The sequence below is a fragment of the Hypanus sabinus genome, chromosome 23 (assembly GCF_030144855.1).
Source record: "Hypanus sabinus isolate sHypSab1 chromosome 23, sHypSab1.hap1, whole genome shotgun sequence".
Lineage (NCBI taxonomy): Eukaryota > Metazoa > Chordata > Chondrichthyes > Myliobatiformes > Dasyatidae > Hypanus > Hypanus sabinus.
In genome coordinates, this window is record NC_082728.1 from 62,306,740 (window position 1) to 62,326,118 (window position 19,379).

A 19,379-nucleotide genomic window follows, 5' to 3' on the forward strand; every position below is an offset into this window, starting at 1 on the left:
CCACTTTAAGTTGTAGAAGAGAATGATGAGCACAGAAAGATGATTTATTAACCCGTTTAAGAATTTTATTCCATCTATCATCAGAAATCTGACAATTTAGGTCATCCTCCCAAGCTTTTTTTATTTTATCTAAAAAGTCTTGTCTAGAATCAATCAACAAGTTAAAGATACCGGTAATAGAACCATTAACAAAAGGTTTTAAATTTAAAAGATCGTCCAGTAAATTTTTATCAAGACCTATAGGAAAAGTAGCTATTTGGAAACATAGAAAATCTCTAATTTGAAGGTATCTGTAAAAATGTGATTTTGGGAGTGCAAATTTATTTGACAATTGGTCAAATGAAGCAAGAGATCCTGAGATAAACAGGTCCCAAAAACACTTAATACCCAGTTCATCCCAATCCTTAAAGACTTTGTCAGTCATGGAAGGGATAAAAGTTTTTACCGGAATGTTTCTCCACTTTGTAATAAATGCAACTCTGCTGATGCCTCTTTGATTCATATGTTTTGGTTTTGCCCTAAAATTGAAAAGTTTTGGCGGGAAGTATTTCATACCTTCTCTCAACTTTTTAGGGTCCAATTTGACCCAAATCCCCTTACTGCCTTGTTTGGTATTATTGCAATTTAAGATTTAACTTTAAATACTCCTAACCTACAGGTTTTAGTTTTTACCTCTCTTTTAGCAAGGAGAGCAATCCTGCTTAAATGGAAGGAGTCTACCCCTCCTACACATCTTCAATGGCTACGTGATATTATGTCTTATTTAAATTTAGAAAAGATCCGCTGTTCAGTCTTAAATTCGAAACAATCTTTTTATGATATTTGGGGACCTTTCCTAAATTACTTTTCCAATTTATAAAGTTTAACAGTGCACAGACTTTTATGTATATTTTTATCTTCTCTTTTTAAGTGAATATGTTTTTTTCTAATTATCCATTGTCATCCATCAGCTTTTTTCTTTGGTGGTTGGTAGGGGGCTGACTTTTTAAATATATATAAAAAATTTATTTTATGATGTATGACCTATCTTTAATTTTTTGATTACAGAGTGGTATACCTTTATGTGTTATGCTATAACATTTTGATCAATTTTATTACAATATATGAATGTACACAAGTTATGTTGAGATGTATCTATGTGTTGCACTCTGTAAATCTTTTTTTTAAGAAAAAAAAGTTAGGAAAAGGGGAAGTACAATGAGATCTAGGTGTCCTTGTTCATCAGTTGCTGAAAGCAAGCATGCAGGTACAGTAGGCAGTGAAGAAAGCTAATGGCATGCTGGCCTTCATAATAAGGGGAGTTGAGTATAGGAGCAAAGAGGTCCTTCTGCAGTTGTACAGGGCCCTGGTGAGACCACACCTGGAGTATTGTGTGCAGTTTTGGTTTCCAAATTTGAGGAAGGACATTCTTGCTATCGAGGGAGTGCAGCGTAGGTTCACAAAGTTAATTCCTGGGATGGCAGGACTGTCATATGTTGAAAGATTGGAGAAACTGGGCTTGTATACACTGGAATTTAGAAGGAAGAGAGGGGATCTGATTGAAACATATAAGATTATTAAGGGATTGGACACACTAGATGCAGGAAACATGTTCCCGATGTTGGGGGAGTCCAGAACCAGAGGCTACAGTTTAAGAATAAGGGGTAGGCCATTTAGAATGTTCAGGAAAAACTTTTTCACCCAGAGAGTTGTAGATCTATGGAATGCTCTGCCTCAGAAGGCAGTGGAGGCCAATTCTCTGGATGCTTTCAAGAAAGAGTTAGCTAGAGCTCTTAAAGATAGTGGAGTCAAGGTATATGCAGAGAAGGCAGGAATGGGGTACGGATTGTGGATGATCAGCCATGATCACAGGGAATGGCGGTGCTGGCTCGAAGGGCCGAATGGCCTTCTCCCGCACCTATTGTCTATTGTATATTGAATCATGTCTCTTTCTACCCTAATCTCCTGTGCTTCTTCCCAGACTAGCATCAACCCGGCGATCCAAGCTAGAGAGCTGGAGTTTCTTCTGAAGAAGGTAAGGAACTTGCCCTTGCCTCTTGGAACTTGAAACGCTTCTCTGTGAAACAATGACTTCTGGGTGACCGAGTGGCGCTGCATCTGGTGTTGCTGCTCAGATCCGGTGCAGCAGTTTGCATACAATTCCCTCTGGGCTTCTGATTTCTTCCACATACGTGCTGGTTGGCAGAAAAATTGTTGCTGTAGATTACCCCAGAGTAAGGGGATGTTGATTTGGTAGCTATGTGGAAAAAGTAGGTAACAGGAAAGAGGTTGATATGATCAACATTCTGCGTAATTTTTTTTTACAGCTGCACACACTATCTGTTGATCTAAGCAGGAATTGTTTACTCGGCTTGAAAACCACACGGCACTTTAGTTTATAATAAGCACATTATGAATATTTAGAACGACAATTTAAAAATCACCTTTTAATTTTATTTATTAGTTGAAGAGTATTATGAAATACAGTACAAGTAAGAAACCCTTTCACATTTTGTGGACTCTTTCTCGTCTGCCTTTATTACAGTGTCTACGAGCGCTGAGCAGGTTGATTTCACATGCAGGTGAAAGATGAATCTTAATCCTTATTAGATCATCCAAATGATTCACTTCTGGTCTGTTTCTGGATTTACATTTCATTGAATTCAGAATCCTGAATCCACATTGACAATTAGCACTAGAAGCTTGAAATGGTCCAACAAGAACTGACAGTTCTTCAAATTCTTTGATCCTAAGCATATAGTTCAATACATCAGTGAATGTCTTAATTGAACCAATCTTAACTTGCTCGGAAACAACAAATTTGAAAGCACAGTATTGCTGTGGTATTTTTGAAGCAACACTTTTGTCATAGTTCATAATAGCAGCTGAATATATTTTTTTCAAATCTATTTTCCAAATTGCATTTGCAATAGCAACAAGGTCAATAGCTTGTCATTCTTGTCACTCGTCATCAGGAAACCTGTTATTCAAGTGATTACACTCATTGAATAAATCGCATTACTAACATCAGAACTTACAGATGCAAGCAGATCTTTCACTTGTCACTCCAGTAAATGGTACCACCAAGATACTGTGCCTGTAGCTTGTTAACTTTTGTTTTTGCAAACTGCTGTGCTTCAAATGTATTTAAAGAGCTTTTCTGAAGAACTTTACAAAGAGATGCCAGATCCTTTAAAACATCATGAAGGACAGTTAATGCTACTTGATATTGTGGATTGGTCAAAATCTTCAGGCAGTAGTTGCTGACTGGATGGTTACGTTCATTAACTTGCACTTTGCAATACTGTGCTGGATTAAAACTTTGTAATTCCTCATTAAAGCAGCAAAATATCTTGACAGCCATCTTACTTTATTTAGTGGTCTGTGACATTAGCTAAACACAAAGTACACTGCAGATGCTGTGGTCAAATCAAGATGTACAAACAAGCTGGATGAACTCGGGCAGCATCCATTGAAAGAAGCAGTCATGGGGAAGGGTCTCGGCCCGAAACTTTGACTGCTTCTTTCAGTGGATGCTGCCCGACCTGCTGAGTTCATCCAGCTTTTGTGTGACATTAGCTAATTCTTCTAGCTTTCCTTTTTTAACCAACAATCCATTGACCGCTTGTTCGTAGCAGTGTTTGTATATCCTAATTAATACTTTTTTTCCATGCATTGTCTAAACCCAGGTATTCTCTGTGTACAACACAATATTGCTTAGACAGATGCTTTATTTCTTGTTGAAGAACTGCTGCCACACCATTATTCTTTTCAAGCATAACATTTTTCCCATCTGATGTAAATGTCACCACCTTTTGAATATCAAAATTGCTGTCATTTCTACTCTAACCTTTATAAATCTGACTTTCCAGACAATATTACTTCTATGAATAGATTTTTGCAAAAGCTGAATATACCTAAAAGTTCTACTCAAGATATGAATACATTAGATGCGCCTATTAAACAAGAGGAAATAACAAGGGCTATATCCTCTCTTCAATTAGGTAAGGTTCCGGGACCAGATGGATATACAGTGGAATTTTGTAAGGCTTAGTTACTGAGATACTTATACCTCATTTATGTCAATTTTTCACTGATTCTATATCCTCTGGGACTGTCCCGAAAACTTTTTATGAGGCATTAATTTCACTAATTTCAAAAAAGGAAAAGGTTTATCTGAATGTGCTTCTTATAGACCAATTTCTTTACTAAATGTGGATTCAAAAATTCTTACTAAAATTTTGGCTAATAGGATCGAGAATATTTACCTAAAGTTATCTCTAATTTTCAAACTGGATTTATTAAGAATAGATATTCATACTTTAACATTCGGAGACTATTAAACATTATTTATTCCACTCCATCCATAGAACCTGAGTGTGTCGTTTCCCTTGGCGCAGAGAAAGCCTTTGATAGGGTGGAGTGGTTTTATTTATTTGAAATTTTAGAAAGATTTAATTTTGGTCCAGATTTCATTTACTGGATCAAATTGATCTATCAAGCTCCTGTGGCAGCTGGTTCTAACTAACAATCAAAAATCTCCCTATTTTAGACTATACAGTGGTACCAGGCAGGGTTGTCCTCTTAGTCCTTTGTTATTTAACTTGGCTCTAGAACCTCTTCGGAATTCCAATAGTATTCAGGGTATTAAGAGGGGATAAAATGCATAAGGTTTTGTTGTATGCAGATGACTTGTTAGTCTACATTTCAGATCCTAAGAAATCTATTCCTTCTATGTTATCCATATTTTCCGAATCTAGTAGTTTTTCTGGATATAAGATAAATTTATACAAAAGTCAGTTATTTCCCATTAATAATCATGTGGATCAGTATGAGCAATTACCTTTTAGTATTGCTAAAAATCAATTTACTTACCTCGGTATTAAAGTTACAAAGAATTTTAAAGATCTGTATAAATATAATTTTCTCTCATTAATTGATTTTACCCAGCAAACACTTTCAAAATGGTCTCCCATGACACTATCATTAATTGGTCAGATTAATGCTCTTAAAATGATACTTCTACTGAAATTCTTATATATATTTCAAGCAGTTCCTTCATTTGTTCTAAAACAGTTTTTTGACAGAATAGACTTTAAAATTTTATCCTATATTTGGAACAATAAAAATCCTAGATTGAGTAAATCTTTATTGCAGAAGTTAAGGAAGGATGGTGGTATGGCTTTACTAAATCTTAGACTGTACTACTGGGCAATTAGTATTAGATATATTACCTGTTGGATTCATTATTCAGATATACATGACTGTCCTTTATGGGTGGAATTGGAGAAAAACTTGGTGAAGGGGTATTCTTTGGCCTCTTTACTGGGAGCTCCTCTTCCTTTTCTGCTCTCTAAGTTTGGTAGACAAGACCTCAATCCTATTATTAAACGTACATTAAGAATTTGGTTTCAGCTTTGCAGATTATTTGAATTAAATAATATTGTCCTTCCTGGTAACATATATAATAACTATTTTTTAAACCATCAGTTTTAGATCAGGCTTTTTTAATTTGGAAAACCAAAGGAATAATAACTTTTTGGATTTGTTTATAGGGATTGTTTAATGTCTTTTACTCAGCTAGTGGATAAATTTGATTTATCCAATGTACACTTTTTTAGATATTTACAAATTAGGGATTTTTACATACCTTGCTTCCAAATTATCCCTCCGCTTATCCATCTAATATAATAGATATCCTCTTCCAGGTTAAACCACTCTAAAAAGGATCAATAGCTACAATTTATAAATGGTTATTGAATTTATGAATGATATCTAACAATAAAATTAAAGCTGCCTGGAAATTGGAATTTTAAGAGTTACTGTCAATGGAGTAAAATTTTTAATCTGGTAAATACTTCATATATTTGTGCCCATCATTTCTTGATACAGTTCAGCGTAGTGCATTGGACACATATGTCAAAGGATGAATTAGCCTGCATTTTTCCCAATATTAACCCTATTTGTGATAGATGTAATACTCAGGTGGCCACTTTAACTCACATGTTTTGGTCTTGCATAAAGTTGGAGAATTTTTCACATCAAATACAAACCACAACTCACAACACAAGTAAACAATGTCAGGCAGTCAAAACAACTGACAGACATAATGGCAAAAGTAATATGTTTTGACTAGATGCCATTGGTAATTAGCCATTTATTAACTATGAGCTACTGACTTCCATTCTGTGTTTATTGTTACAATTTACAATTTTTTTGTAACTTGAAACTCTAACAATGTAGATATGTTGAACCTGTAAAATGTTTCAAAGTAAAGGTGTGGTATGTTTATTATTTAGGAAATTTGTGGAATATATGCATTAACATAATTAATTACAGGGTTTTCACAGTTATATTAACATTGTTATGAACTGTAACATTTTAGAAACAAATCAGCAGCAAGAGATTTCATACTTAAGTCAGGTTTTAATGTTAAAACCACTATATTTATTAGTATCTACTTATAATATAGTAACATAACCAATATAAACAAAAGTTAACAGTGTTATGGGTGGGTATGTAACTATCAAGCTTAGGAATAGTTATTAAAGACTTAAGATGACAAATTAGTACAGTTCAGTAATCCACAGAATAAATGATGATTGGAGAGAGATTTTGTAATTCAGAGTGGAATGTACAGAGAGGGCGATTCGCGTCAAATTCTACAGGTTCCACGCTGGTAAAATGAGATAATAGTCATCGAAGATCTTGTCTGTCAAGTCGTTACAAATCCACATACGAATTATCACCAAAAGCAACCCGTCACAGGAATATCATCTTCGAGTGGTTACCACACAACATACCCAGGCAAGGGCTACAGAAATGGTCCCACAGGAGATTCCAAAATCCACTCCTATGGATTATGCGAAGTGACAGTCACTTTTCTGTGATGCTCTGTGTGCTAGTGATCAACCCACCCTTGTGGCCATAGGAGAGTTCCAAGCCTCGGCAGTGTCAAGCTGAAGCTTTTGGCTTCACCTGTCTGTCTGTCTGTCTGTCTGTCTCTGTCTGTCTGTCTGTCTGTCTCTCTCTCTCTCTCTCTCTCTTTCTCTCTCTCTGTGTGTCTCTCTCTCTCTCTCTCTTTCTCTGTCTCTCTCTGTCTCTCTCTCTCTCTCGCTCTCTGTCTCTCTCTCGCTCTCTGTCTCTCTCTGTCTGTCTGTCTGTCTGTCTGTCTGTCTCTCTCTGTTTAAGTCCACAGTCAGCAGTGTCAGCCTGTGACTGACGTCATAGTCCTGCCTCACTCAGGCGCTCTTAAAGAAACAGTCCTAGTAAACGACCACTGGTTCATAACAACATAATGTCATATTTACATTAACATTATATGAAAGAAAATTTCAGCAGTGTATGCAAGAGCATTTCAAATCCTGCACAGCTGAGCACCTTCACAACCTAGAGGGAACAGTGGCTCTGCATGCTGGAATAGACAAAATGGGTTGGCTGGCTCGTATTGTAAGGAGATATGGACCAAACAGGTTGCTGAGCCCAGAGCCCAGGCCATTACTGGATACAGCTGCTACGGCTTTGGAGTCCTATCAGACCAGTTTCCAGCCAGTCTGCTGTCTGGTTTTATTGGACACAAGACAGTAAAATCAAACCTGAAATGTAAATTAGCCATGATCAAATGTTGAAAGGATATTAATGTTTCCAATAGTGGGAGAGTCTAGGACCAGAGACCACAGCCTCAGAATAGAACTATGTCCCTTTAGAAAACGTTGAAGAGGAATTTCTTTAGCTAGAGGGTGGCGAATCTGTGAAACTCATTGCCTCAGATGGATGTGGAGGCCAAGTCATTGGGTATATTTAAAACAGGTTGATGGGTTCTTGATTAATGTGGATGTCAAGGAGAAAGCAGGAGAATTGGATTAAGGAGAAAAACAATCAGCCATGATTGTGGAAAGGGGGGTTTCTTCTTTTTCTTTGTTACTGTGTATGTAATCAAAATGGCTTCTTTGTTTTGTTAAAAGTAGGAATGCTTCTTTGTTGCGAGAGAGTGTTGGAAGCTTGTTTGGGTTAAAATTTATTGATAACGAGAATTGTATTCCTTTGTACTGTATTGTTATTAATCACTTAGTTATAGTAAGATTACTATAAATTGTACTCATTTAATCACATATGGTGTACTGTCTGTTTTTGGGGGAGGCGGGGACATCACACAGCATCCACACCAGCTGATTTCCCAGTTTGGCGGGGCCGAAGGCTGCTCCCCCTAGACGAGAACGAGCTGAGCGAGCCTGAGGTGACCCAGTGGGTTACATTGAGTATCCCGGATGAGCCCCCACAATGTAATCCCCTGGGTCGCCTCAGGCTTGTTCAGCTCGTTCTCGTCTAGGGGGAGCAGCCTTTAGCCCCGCCAAACTGGGTAATCAGCTGGTGTGGATGCTGTGTGATGTCCCCGCCTCGCCCAAAAACGGACAGTACACCATATGCGATTAAATGAGTACAGTTTATAAAGATTACTATAACTAAGTGATTAATAACGATACAGTATATATATGAAGGAAAAGAAAATAAAGAAAAGGCGCCAACTTATCAAAGTCCAAACCACTTTGTGCACAACCGTTGGAGCTCAATTACTGAACTCTTCTGGCCATCATTTGATCCTTTCCAAACTCCTCGACTCGCAGCTCAGGACCCTCCGAACTCCTCGACTCGCAGCTCAGGACCCTCCGAACTCCTCGACTCGCAGCTTAGGACCTCCTGAAGTGGTCAACCAAGCACATCTATCTTCATCTCCTCTCCTCGGAGTACCTCCTGGCCTTGGACCCCCGCTTGGGGTCCATTCCTCACCCTGTTTACAGCATCGCGTCCTCTCTCTCTCAACCCCTCGCGCCGACCTCCCCAAAAGCCCGCCAACAATAGCTTACAGACTCAGAAGAAAGAACAACATTAATCCCAATTGGTTTACAAAGGAATACAATTCTCATTATCAGTAAATTTTAACCCAAACAAGCTTCCAGCACTCTCTCGCAACAAAGAAGCATTCCTACTTTTAACAAAACAAAGAAGCCATTTTGATTACATACACAGTAACAGAGAAAAAGAAGAAACCCCCTTTACAATTGAATGGCAGAACAGACCCAATGGGCTAGATTCCCTATTTCTGTTTCTATGCCTTTTGTTCCATGACTGGCCGCTATTCGACATGCCAAGGGTTTGGCCTGAGAATCTCGATCGTGTTCAGAAGCCTAAGATCTCGGGGCTCTGGAGATGGGCAGAGTGAGGATCGGTTTCACAGCCAGAGACTCGTGTGTCGTCAGGGAGGCCGGAAAATCTTTCGCCGCAGGCCCGAAGACCCGAGGTCTTTGCGATCTTCGGACACAGAGTTAGAAAAAGCGACAAAATGGACTGTTAGCATCATAAACCAGTGGGTTGTTGTTATGTCTCCTGCTTGCTGTGTAAATGGGGGACAGCTCCCTCTCCCTTGCCAGGGAGAGAGAGAACCTGTGGGTTGTCAAATGTTGGATGAAATGCAAAGCCTTTGGGGTAACTTTGGTCTGTGTCTTTGCTGTTGCTTAGGTTCCGTGACAGTACCGATGCACTTTTTTTTGCTGGTGGGGGGAGGCGGGAATTGTTGCTTGCTCCCGCTTATGCACAGGAGGGGGGAACTGGGGGGGACTTTGGAGTACTCACTGCTTTTCATTCTTTGGGACACTTCTCTGTTTTCATGGATGTTTGGAAGAAAAAGCATTTCAGGGATGTATATTGTATACATTTCTCTGACATTAAATTCAACCTTTGAACCTTTTGGTCTGGACCTGAAGTGACCAGCCTGGAGCTGCCTTAGTTCTGCTGTGTCTGATTTCCTGTCCCAGCTGGCAGTACAGAGAAACTTGCTGTGGTGACCTGAACTGCTTCATGTGTCCATTTCTCTAAACAGGTTGACTGCAAGGCACTGGTCTGCCCCCTAACCTTTAAAACCCAGAAGTACTACAACATCCTTAAGCAGATCTGTCCAGAGCTGGAGAAGGCCACGGCTGGGGATCTCAGGAGTAACAGGTAACACCACTCATTAACTCAAAGTATGGACATGTCACCTTCTCCTGTCAATTTCTTGTGGGCATTCACAGTTAATACAAAGAAACACAATGGGATCAATGAAAATCTGCACACAAACAAAAATGGACAAACAACCGATGTGCAAAAGAAGAGAAATGGTGCAATTATAAGTAAAAATAAATAATAATAATAATAATAATAATAATAATAATAATAATAATAATAATAATAATAATAATAATATTGAGAACACGAGTTGTAGAGTTCGTGAAAGTGAGGCCACAGTTTGTGGATCAGTTTAGTGCTGAGGTGAGTGGTTGGTTAGTGCTATGTTGGTTCAGGAACCTGATGGCTTAAAAGTATTAACTGTTCCTGAACTTGGCAGCATGGGACCTGAGGCTCCTGTACCTCCTTCCCAATGGCAGCAGTGAGTAGAGAGCTTGGCCTGGATGGTGGGGATCCTTGGTGATGGACGCTGCTTTCCTGTGGCAGCGTTCCACGCAGATGTGTTCTATGGGTGGGGAGGACTTTTCCTGTGAAGAACTGGGTTGCCTCCATTACTTTGCCGTTCATAGGTATTGGTGTTTTCATACCAGGCCATGATGCTCTCTACTGCACATCTATAGAAGTCTGTCAAATTTTTGATGATATTTCAAATCTGTGCAAACTTCTGGGAAAGTAGAGGCACTGTTCTTCCTCTGTGATGGTCGGAGGACAGGTCCTCTGATATGTTTTGCCAAGTTACTGATCCTCCTCATCTTCAATCCCCTAATGAGCACTGGCTCATGGTCCTCGGGTTTACTCCTCTCTTAGCCCTGCGGTTTGGAGGATGTTGTTGTGGCACCATTCAACCAGATTTTCAGTTTCCCTCTATATGCTGATCCATCTCCACTTTTGATTTGGCCAACAATTGTGGTGGTGTCAGCAAACATGAATATGACATTGGTACACACCGGGCAGTATTTACTTAGCATCAAGTTATTAGAGCAGAAAGCTTAAACATTCAGCCTTGTGGTGATTGTGCTGGTGGTGATTGTGGAGATGTCATTGTCAATGCAGGCTGATTGTGGTCTACAAGTGAGGACATCGAGGATTCAATTGCACAAGGAGACATCAAGGCCTAGATCTTGATTCTTATAGATTAGTTTTGAGGGAGTGATGTTGTCAACTGCTGTGCTGTTGTCAAGGCAGAATGTCTGGATGTATGCATTTTCACTGTCCAGATATTCCAGGGCTGAGTGAAGAGGCAATACTGTTGCTTCAGTAGGCAAATTAGAGCAGATGATCCAGGTCTCTTCTCAGGCAGGAGTTGATATGTTTCATCACCAACATCTCAAGACACTTGATGACAGTGTGCTGCTGGACGAGGTCACTGAGGCAGGCCACCACACTTTTTTGGGGGCCTACTTGGAGCAGGTGGTTGCCTCAGACTGTGTCAGCAAACATTCCAGCTGTTTGATTAGTACAGGTCTTCAGTTCTCAGCCAGGTCCAAGCTGCCAAGTTGAACGTTGGTGCTGAAATCTGCAACTGAAGTCCAGTATCTTTGTAGCAATTTGCACGGAGCTGGTGACAGCTGCTGATTCGAATGATCCCAGTTCGTTCCTGTGCCTCAGCTGGGGAGGAATAGGCCACAAAAGATGACTTATGACAGCACTGACCAAACTTTACTCCTGTAAAGGGTAGTAAGGTCAAGGTACCTGTGTGGGGCAGAGGGAGAACATCCTGTGATGGAGGAGCCAGACAGAAGGGCAGCAGTTTAACATTAAAGTGGGCAGAATGAATCAGTCGATCAGGACAGAGTGAGGCCTGAGTTTACGTGGGAGTAGGCTACTGGTTAGTAAGTCAATGAGGGAGAAAACATGGAAAGGGAATTGGCTGGCTGTGTGTCAGATAGAGGGAGCTACCTGAAGCTGCAGAGTTCAGTCCAAGGTTCAGAAGCAGTTACCACCTGAGAGCACATTCCTGTGCAACCATGAGAGATCTCTTCACTTCCCACCAGTTTTCCAGTCCAATGTACTGCATTTGGCCTTCACCATGCAGTCTCCTCACCAGAGAAACAAAGCCCAAGCTCAAGGACGAGTGCTAACCCTTCTGTTTTGGGCATGTTGCAGTGTTTCAGACTCAGTATTGATACCTGTAGCTCTCTTTGTGTCAAGACTGACTGGTTCTGCCATAGGTCTGTCGTTAGTGATAGTGACTCTGTTTCTGGGGAATAGGCTGAAGCTGAGGTTTCTCCCACTTGCAGTGTCCTAGTCCTGAAAATACCTTCTCATATCTCTGCATTGTCCTTTCTCCCACAACATGGTTACCTTGGCATCTTTCCCACAATGGCAGTACCCGAGCTACAGTCCAATTTAAGCTCAGTTCCAGTGTAACCTGCTCATCTCTCTGTACAGGAGAGCATCCTGTATCTGTATTTGAAAGGGCAACACACGAGGTGCCATGTGAGTGGGGAGAGGAAACTGATGGGAATGTAGGCATGTCACTGTGTAACACTGTACACCATACTGGACCAGCTCAGCAGGTCTACAGAGATGAATAAGCACAGGCTGAAACTCTTCATCAGGGCTGGAAAAGAGGGTGGCAGAGGCCAGAATGAGAAGATGGGTGAAGGGATAGGACCAGGTGATCGGTGAGACGAGGTGGGGGTGTGATGGACAGTGGGGAAAGCAGTTGTTGTGGTGTTGGTATTGACCTCAAGGACCTGCGTCCCTCTTCCCTTCCACACCAAGTAACCTCCTCCCATTTTCAGTCTTTTCAACATCCCCGATGCTGACATGACCAGAATTAATTCCACCTGCCACTTTTCTGTCCAAGTGATCAAGTTCCTACACTAAACCCCATTTCATCTCCTCTCAGCCCCGAGCTGCCACCTTTCATTCCTACAAACACGCTGGAGGAACTCAGCAGGTCGGGCAGCATCCGTTAAAATAAGCAGTCAATGTTTTGGGCTGAGACCCTTCGTCAGGACTAAAGAAGGAGGGGGCAGAGGCCCTATAAAGACTGTGGGGGGGGAGGGTGGAATGTGCCAGGTGAAAAACCAATCAGAGGAAAGATCAAGGGGTGGGGGAGAGGAAGCTGGGAGGGGATAGGCAGGAGAGGTGAAGAAGGAATCTAAGGGGAAAGCACTATGGGTAGTAGAAGGAGGCAGAATCATGAGAGAGGTGATAGGTAGCTGGAAGAGGAGGCAGAGTGAAAGTTGACTGCTCATTTCAACAGATGCAGCTGAGTTCCTCCAACTTGTTTGTACGTGTTGATTTCACCATAGCATCTGCAGTGTACGTTGTGTCCACCTTTATTCCTATTCACCATGTCAGCTAATGGGATTGCAGAAGAGGAAACTCGTGTTACCCAGAAGGGGTTTCATTCAAAACAGGATACTGTATCCTCCGACTGAGACTTGAAAGACCAGTGCCTAATCCCAGACGTCCAATGTCTATTCTCAGCTGCCCAGTGTCTATTCCCAGCCATCCAGTGTCTATTCCCAGCCGCCCAGTGCCAATTCCCAGCCGCCCAGTGCCTATTCCCAGCCGCCCAGTGCCTATTCCCAGCCGTCCAGTGCCTATTCCCAGCCGTCCAGTGCCTATTCCAGCCGTCCAGTGCCTATTCCCGCCGCCCAGTGCCTATTCCCAGCCGCCCAGTGCCTATTCCCAGCCGTCCAGTGCCTATTCCCAGCCGTCCAGTGCCTATTCCCAGCCGTCCAGTGCCTATTCCCAGCCGTCCAGTGCCTATTCCCAGCCGTCCAGTGCCTATTCCCAGCCGCCCAGTGCCTATTCCCAGCCGCACAGTGTCTATTCCCAGCCGCACAGCCTATTCCCAGCCGCCCAGTGCCTATTCCCAGCCACCCAGTGCCTATTCCCAGCCGCCCAGTGCCTATTCCCAGCCGCCCAGTGCCTATTCCCAGCCGCCCAGTGTCTATTCCCAGCCGTCCAGTGCCTATTCCCAGCCGCCCAGTGCCTATTCCCAGCCGCCCAGTGCCTATTCCCAGCCGCCCAGTGCCTATTCCCAGCAGCCCAGTGCCTATTCCCAGCCGCCCAGTGCCTATTCCCAGCCGTCCAGTGCCTATTCCCAGCCGCCCAGTGTCTATTCCCAGCCGCCCAGTGCCTATTCCCAGCCGCCCAGTGCCTATTCCCAGCCGCCCAGTGTCTATTCCCAGCCGCCCAGTGCCTATTCCCTGCCGCCCAGTGCCTATTCCCAGCCGCCCAGTGCCTATTCCCAGCCAGCCTGTGCCTATTCCCAGCCGTCCAGTGCCAATTCCCAGCCGCCCAGTGCCAATTCCCAGCCGCCCAGTGCCTATTCCCAGCCGCCCAGTGCCTATTCCCAGCCGTCCAGTGCCTATTCCCAGCCGTCCAGTGCCTATTCCCGCCGTCCAGTGCCTATTCCCGCCGCCCAGTGCCTATTCCCAGCCGCCCAGTGCCTATTCCCAGCCGTCCAGTGCCTATTCCCAGCCGTCCAGTGCCTATTCCCAGCCGTCCAGTGCCTATTCCCAGCCGCCCAGTGGCTATTCCCAGCCGCCCAATGCATATTCCCAGCCGCCCAATGCCTGTTCCCAGCCGTCCAGTGTCTATTCCCAGCCGTCCAATGTCTATTCCCAGCCGTCCAGTGTCTATTCCCAGCCGTCCAGTGTCTATTCCCAGCCGTCCAGTGTCTATTCCCAGCCACCCAATGCCTCTTCCCAGCCACCCAATGCCTCTTCCCAGCCGTCCAGTGCCTATTCCCAGCCGCCCAGTGTCTATTCCAGCCGCCCAGTCTATTCCCAGCCACCCAGTCTATTCCCAGCCGCCCAGTCTATTCCCAGCCGTCCAGTGCCTATTCCCAGCCGTCCAGTGCCTATTCCCAGCCGCACAGTGCCTATTCCCAGCCGCCCAGTGCCTATTCCCAGCCGCCCAGTGCCTATTCCCAGCCGCCCAGTGCCTATTCCCAGCCGCCCACTGCCTATTCCCAGCCGCCCACTGCCTATTCCCAGCCGCACACTGCCTATTCCCAGCCGCCCAGTGCCTATTCCCAGCCGTCCAGTGGCTATTCCCAGCCGCCCACTGCCTATTCCCAGCCGCCCACTGCCTATTCCCAGCCGCCCAGTGCCTATTCCCAGCCGCCCAGTGCCTATTCCCAGCCGCCCAGTGCCTATTCCCAGCCGCACAGTGCCTATTCCCAGCCGCACAGTGCCTATTCCCAGCCGCCCAGTGCCTATTCCCAGCCGTCCAGTGCCTATTCCAGCCATCCAGTGCCTATTCCCAGCCGCCCAGTGCCTATTCCCAGCCGCCCAGTGCCTATTCCCAGCCGCCCAGTGCCTATTCCCAGACGCCCAGTGTCTATTCCCAGCCGCACAGCCTATTCCCAGCCACCCAGTGCCTCTTCCCAGCCGCCCAATGCCTCTTCCCAGCCACCCAATGCCTATTCCCAGCCGCCCAGTGCCTATTCCCAGCCGCCCAGTGCCTATTCCCAGCCGCCCAGTGCCTATTCCCAGCAGCCCAGTGCCTATTCCCAGCCGCCCAGTGCCTATTCCCAGCCGCCCAGTGCCTATTCCCAGCCGTCCAGTGCCTATTCCCAGCCGCCCAGTGCCAATTCCCAGCCGCCCAGTGCCAATTCCCAGCCGCCCAGTGCCTATTCCCAGCCGTCCAGTGCCTATTCCAGCCGTCCAGTGCCTATTCCCGCCGCCCAGTGCCTATTCCCAGCCGTCCAGTGCCTATTCCCAGCCGTCCAGTGCCTATTCCCAGCCGCCCAGTGCCTATTCCCAGCCGCCCAGTGGCTATTCCCAGCCGCCCAGTGGCTATTCCCAGCCGCCCAGTGGCTATTCCCAGCCGCCCAGTGGCTATTCCCAGCCGCCCAATGCCTGTTCCCATCCGTCCAGTGTCTATTCCCAGCCGTCCAGTGTCTATTCCCAGCCGTCCAGTGTCTATTCCCAGCCGTCCAGTGTCTATTCCCAGCCGTCCAGTGTCTATTCCCAGCCACCCAATGCCTCTTCCCAGCCACCCAATGCCTATTCCCAGCCGTCCAGTGCCTATTCCCAGCCGTCCAGTGCCTATTCCCAGCCGTCCAGTGCCTATTCCCAGCCGCCCAGTGCCTATTCCCAGCCGCCCAGTGCCTATTCCCAGCCGCCCAGTGCCTATTCCCAGCCGCCCAGTGCCTATTCCCAGCCGCCCAGTGTCTATTCCAGCCGCCCAGTCTATTCCCAGCCGCCCAGTCTATTCCCAGCCGCCCAGTCTATTCCCAGCCGTCCAGTGCCTATTCCCAGCCATCCAGTGCCTATTCCCAGCCGCACAGTGCCTATTCCCAGCCGCCCAGTGCCTATTCCCAGCCGCCCAGTGCCTATTCCCAGCCGCCCAATGCCTATTCCCAGCCGCCCACTGCCTATTCCCAGCCGCCCACTGCCTATTCCCAGCCGCACACTGCCTATTCCCAGCCGCCCAGTGCCTATTCCCAGCCGTCCAGTGGCTATTCCCAGCCGCCCACTGCCTATTCCCAGCCGCCCACTGCCTATTCCCAGCCGCCCAGTGCCTATTCCCAGCTGCCTAGTGCCTATTCCCAGCCGCACAGTGCCTATTCCCAGCCGCACAGTGCCTATTCCCAGCCGCACAGTGGCTATTCCCAGCCGCCCAGTGGCTATTCCCAGCCGCCCAATGCATATTCCCAGCCGCCCAATGCCTGTTCCCATCCGTCCAGTGTCTATTCCCAGCCGTCCAGTGTCTATTCCCAGCCGTCCAGTGTCTATTCCCAGCCGTCCAGTGTCTATTCCCAGCCACCCAATGCCTCTTCCCAGCCACCCAATGCCTATTCCCAGCCGTCCAGTGCCTATTCCCAGCCGCCCAGTGCCTATTCCCAGCCGCCCAGTGCCTATTCCCAGCCGCCCAGTGCCTATTCCCAGCCGCCCAGTGCCTATTCCCAGCCGCCCAGTGTCTATTCCAGCCGCCCAGTCTATTCCCAGCCGCCCAGTCTATTCCCAGCCGCCCAGTCTATTCCCAGCCGTCCAGTGCCTATTCCCAGCCATCCAGTGCCTATTCCCAGCCGCACAGTGCCTATTCCCAGCCGCACAGTGCCTATTCCCAGCCGCCCAGTGCCTATTCCCAGCCGCCCAATGCCTATTCCCAGCCGCCCACTGCCTATTCCCAGCCGCCCACTGCCTATTCCCAGCCGCACACTGCCTATTCCCAGCCGCCCAGTGCCTATTCCCAGCCGTCCAGTGGCTATTCCCAGCCGCCCACTGCCTATTCCCAGCCGCCCACTGCCTATTCCCAGCCGCCCAGTGCCTATTCCCAGCTGCCCAGTGCCTATTCCCAGCCGCACAGTGCCTATTCCCAGCCGCACAGTGCCTATTCCCAGCCGCACAGTGCCTATTCCCAGCCGCACAGTGCCTATTCCCAGCCGCCCAGTGCCTATTCCCAGCCGCCCAGTGCCTATTCCCAGCCGCCCAGTGCCTATTCCCAGCCGCCCAGTGCCTATTCCCAGCCGCCCAGTGCCTATTCCCCGCCGTCCAGTGCCTATTCCCCGCCGCCCAGTGCCTATTCCCAGCGGCCCAGTGTCTATTCCCAGCGGCCCAGTGCCTATTCCAGCCGTCCAGTGCCTATTCCCAGCCGTCCAGTGCCTATTCCCGCCATCCAGTGCCTATTCCCAGCCGCCCAGTGCCTATTCCCAGCCGCCCAGTGCCTATTCCCAGCCGCCCAGTGTCTATTCCCAGCCGCCCAGTGTCTATTCCCAGCCGCACAGCCTATTCCCAGCCACCCAGTGCCTATTCCCAGCCGCCCAGTGCCTATTCCCAGCCGCCCACTGCCTATTCCCAGCCGCCCACTGCCTATTCCCAGCCGTCCAGTGCCTATTCCCAGCCGCCCAGTGCCTATTCCCAGCCGCCCAGTGCCTATTCCCAGCCGCCCAGTGCCTATTCCCAGCAGCCCAGTGCCTATTCCCAGCCGCCCAGTGCCTATTCCCAGCCGCCCAGTGCCTATTCCCAGCCGCCCAGTGCCAATTCCCAGCCGCCCAGTGCCAATTCCCAGCCGCCCAGTGCCTATTCCCAGCCGTCCAGTGCCTATTCCCAGCCGTCCAGTGCCTATTCCCGCCGTCCAGTGCCTATTCCCGCCGCCCAGTGCCTATTCCCAGCCGTCCAGTGCCTATTCCCAGCCGCCCAGTGCCTATTCCCAGCCGCCCAGTGCCTATTCCCAGCCGCCCAGTGGCTATTCCCAGCTGCCCAGTGGCTATTCCCAGCCGCCCAGTGGCTATTCCCAGCCGCCCAATGCATATTCCCAGCCGCCCAATGCCTGTTCCCATCCGTCCAGTGTCTATTCCCAGCCGTCCAGTGTCTATTCCCAGCCGTCCAGTGTCTATTCCCAGCCGTCCAGTGTCTATTCCCAGCCGTCCAGTGTCTATTCCCAGCCACCCAATGCCTATTCCCAGCCGTCCAGTGCCTATTCCCAGCCGTCCAGTGCCTATTCCCAGCCGCCCAGTGCCTATTCCCAGCCGCCCAGTGCCTATTCCCAGCCGCCCAGTGCCTATTCCCAGCCACCCAGTGCCTATTCCCAGCCGCCCAGTGGCTATTCCCAGCCGCCCAATGCATATTCTCAGCCGCCCAATGCCTGTTCCCATCCGTCCAGTGTCTATTCCCAGCCGTCCAGTGTCTATTCCCAGCCGTCCAGTGTCTATTCCCAGCCGTCCAGTGTCTATTCCCAGCCACCCAATGCCTCTTCCCAGCCACCCAATGCCTCTTCCCAGCCGTCCAGTGCCTATTCCCAGCCGCCCAGTGCCTATTCCCAGCCGCCCAGTGCCTATTCCCAGCCGCCCAGTGCCTATTCCAGCCGCCCAGTGCCTATTCCAGCCGCCCAGTGCCTATTCCCAGCCGTCCAGTGCCTATTCCCAGCCGTCCAGTGCCTATTCCCAGCCGTCCAGTGCCTATTCCCAGCCACCCAGTGCCTATTCCCAGCCACCCAGTGCCTATTCCCAGCCGCCCAGTGCCTATTCCCAGCCGCCCAGTGCCTATTCCCAGCCGCCCAGTGTCTATTCCCAGCCGCCCAGTGCCTATTCCCAGACGCCCACTGCCTATTCCCAGCCGCCCACTGCCTATTCCCAGCCGCCCACTGCCTATTCCCAGCCGCCCACTGCCTATTCCCAGCCGCCCAGTCTATTCCCAGCCGCCCAGTGCCGATTCCCAGCCGCCCAGTGCCTATTCCCAGCCGTCCAGTGCCTATTCCCATCCGTCCAGTGTCTATTCCCAGCCGTCCAGTGTCTATTCCCAGCCGTCCAGTGTCTATTCCCAGCCGTCCAGTGTCTATTCCCAGCCACCCAATGCCTCTTCCCAGCCACCCAATGCCTATTCCCAGCCGTCCAGTGCCTATTCCCAGCCGTCCAGTGCCTATTCCCAGCCGCCCAGTGCCTATTCCCAGCCGCATAGTGCCTATTCCCAGCCGCCCAGTGCCTA

The 19,379-nt window shown here is 47.6% G+C and overlaps 1 protein-coding gene across 4 annotated transcripts in view; it reads left to right on the forward strand.

The window, feature by feature from the left end:
- acsf2 (acyl-CoA synthetase family member 2) overlaps window positions 1–19,379 on the forward strand; it is a 980,331-nt gene that overhangs the window by 356,779 nt on the left and 604,173 nt on the right. For all 4 annotated transcript variants that reach the window (XM_059948994.1, XM_059948995.1, XM_059948996.1 and 1 more), the window contains 2 exons: window positions 1,961–2,014; window positions 9,857–9,975. In XM_059948994.1, the coding sequence (XP_059804977.1) occupies window positions 1,961–2,014; window positions 9,857–9,975 (173 nt within the window). The remainder of the gene's footprint in view (window positions 1–1,960; window positions 2,015–9,856; window positions 9,976–19,379) is intronic.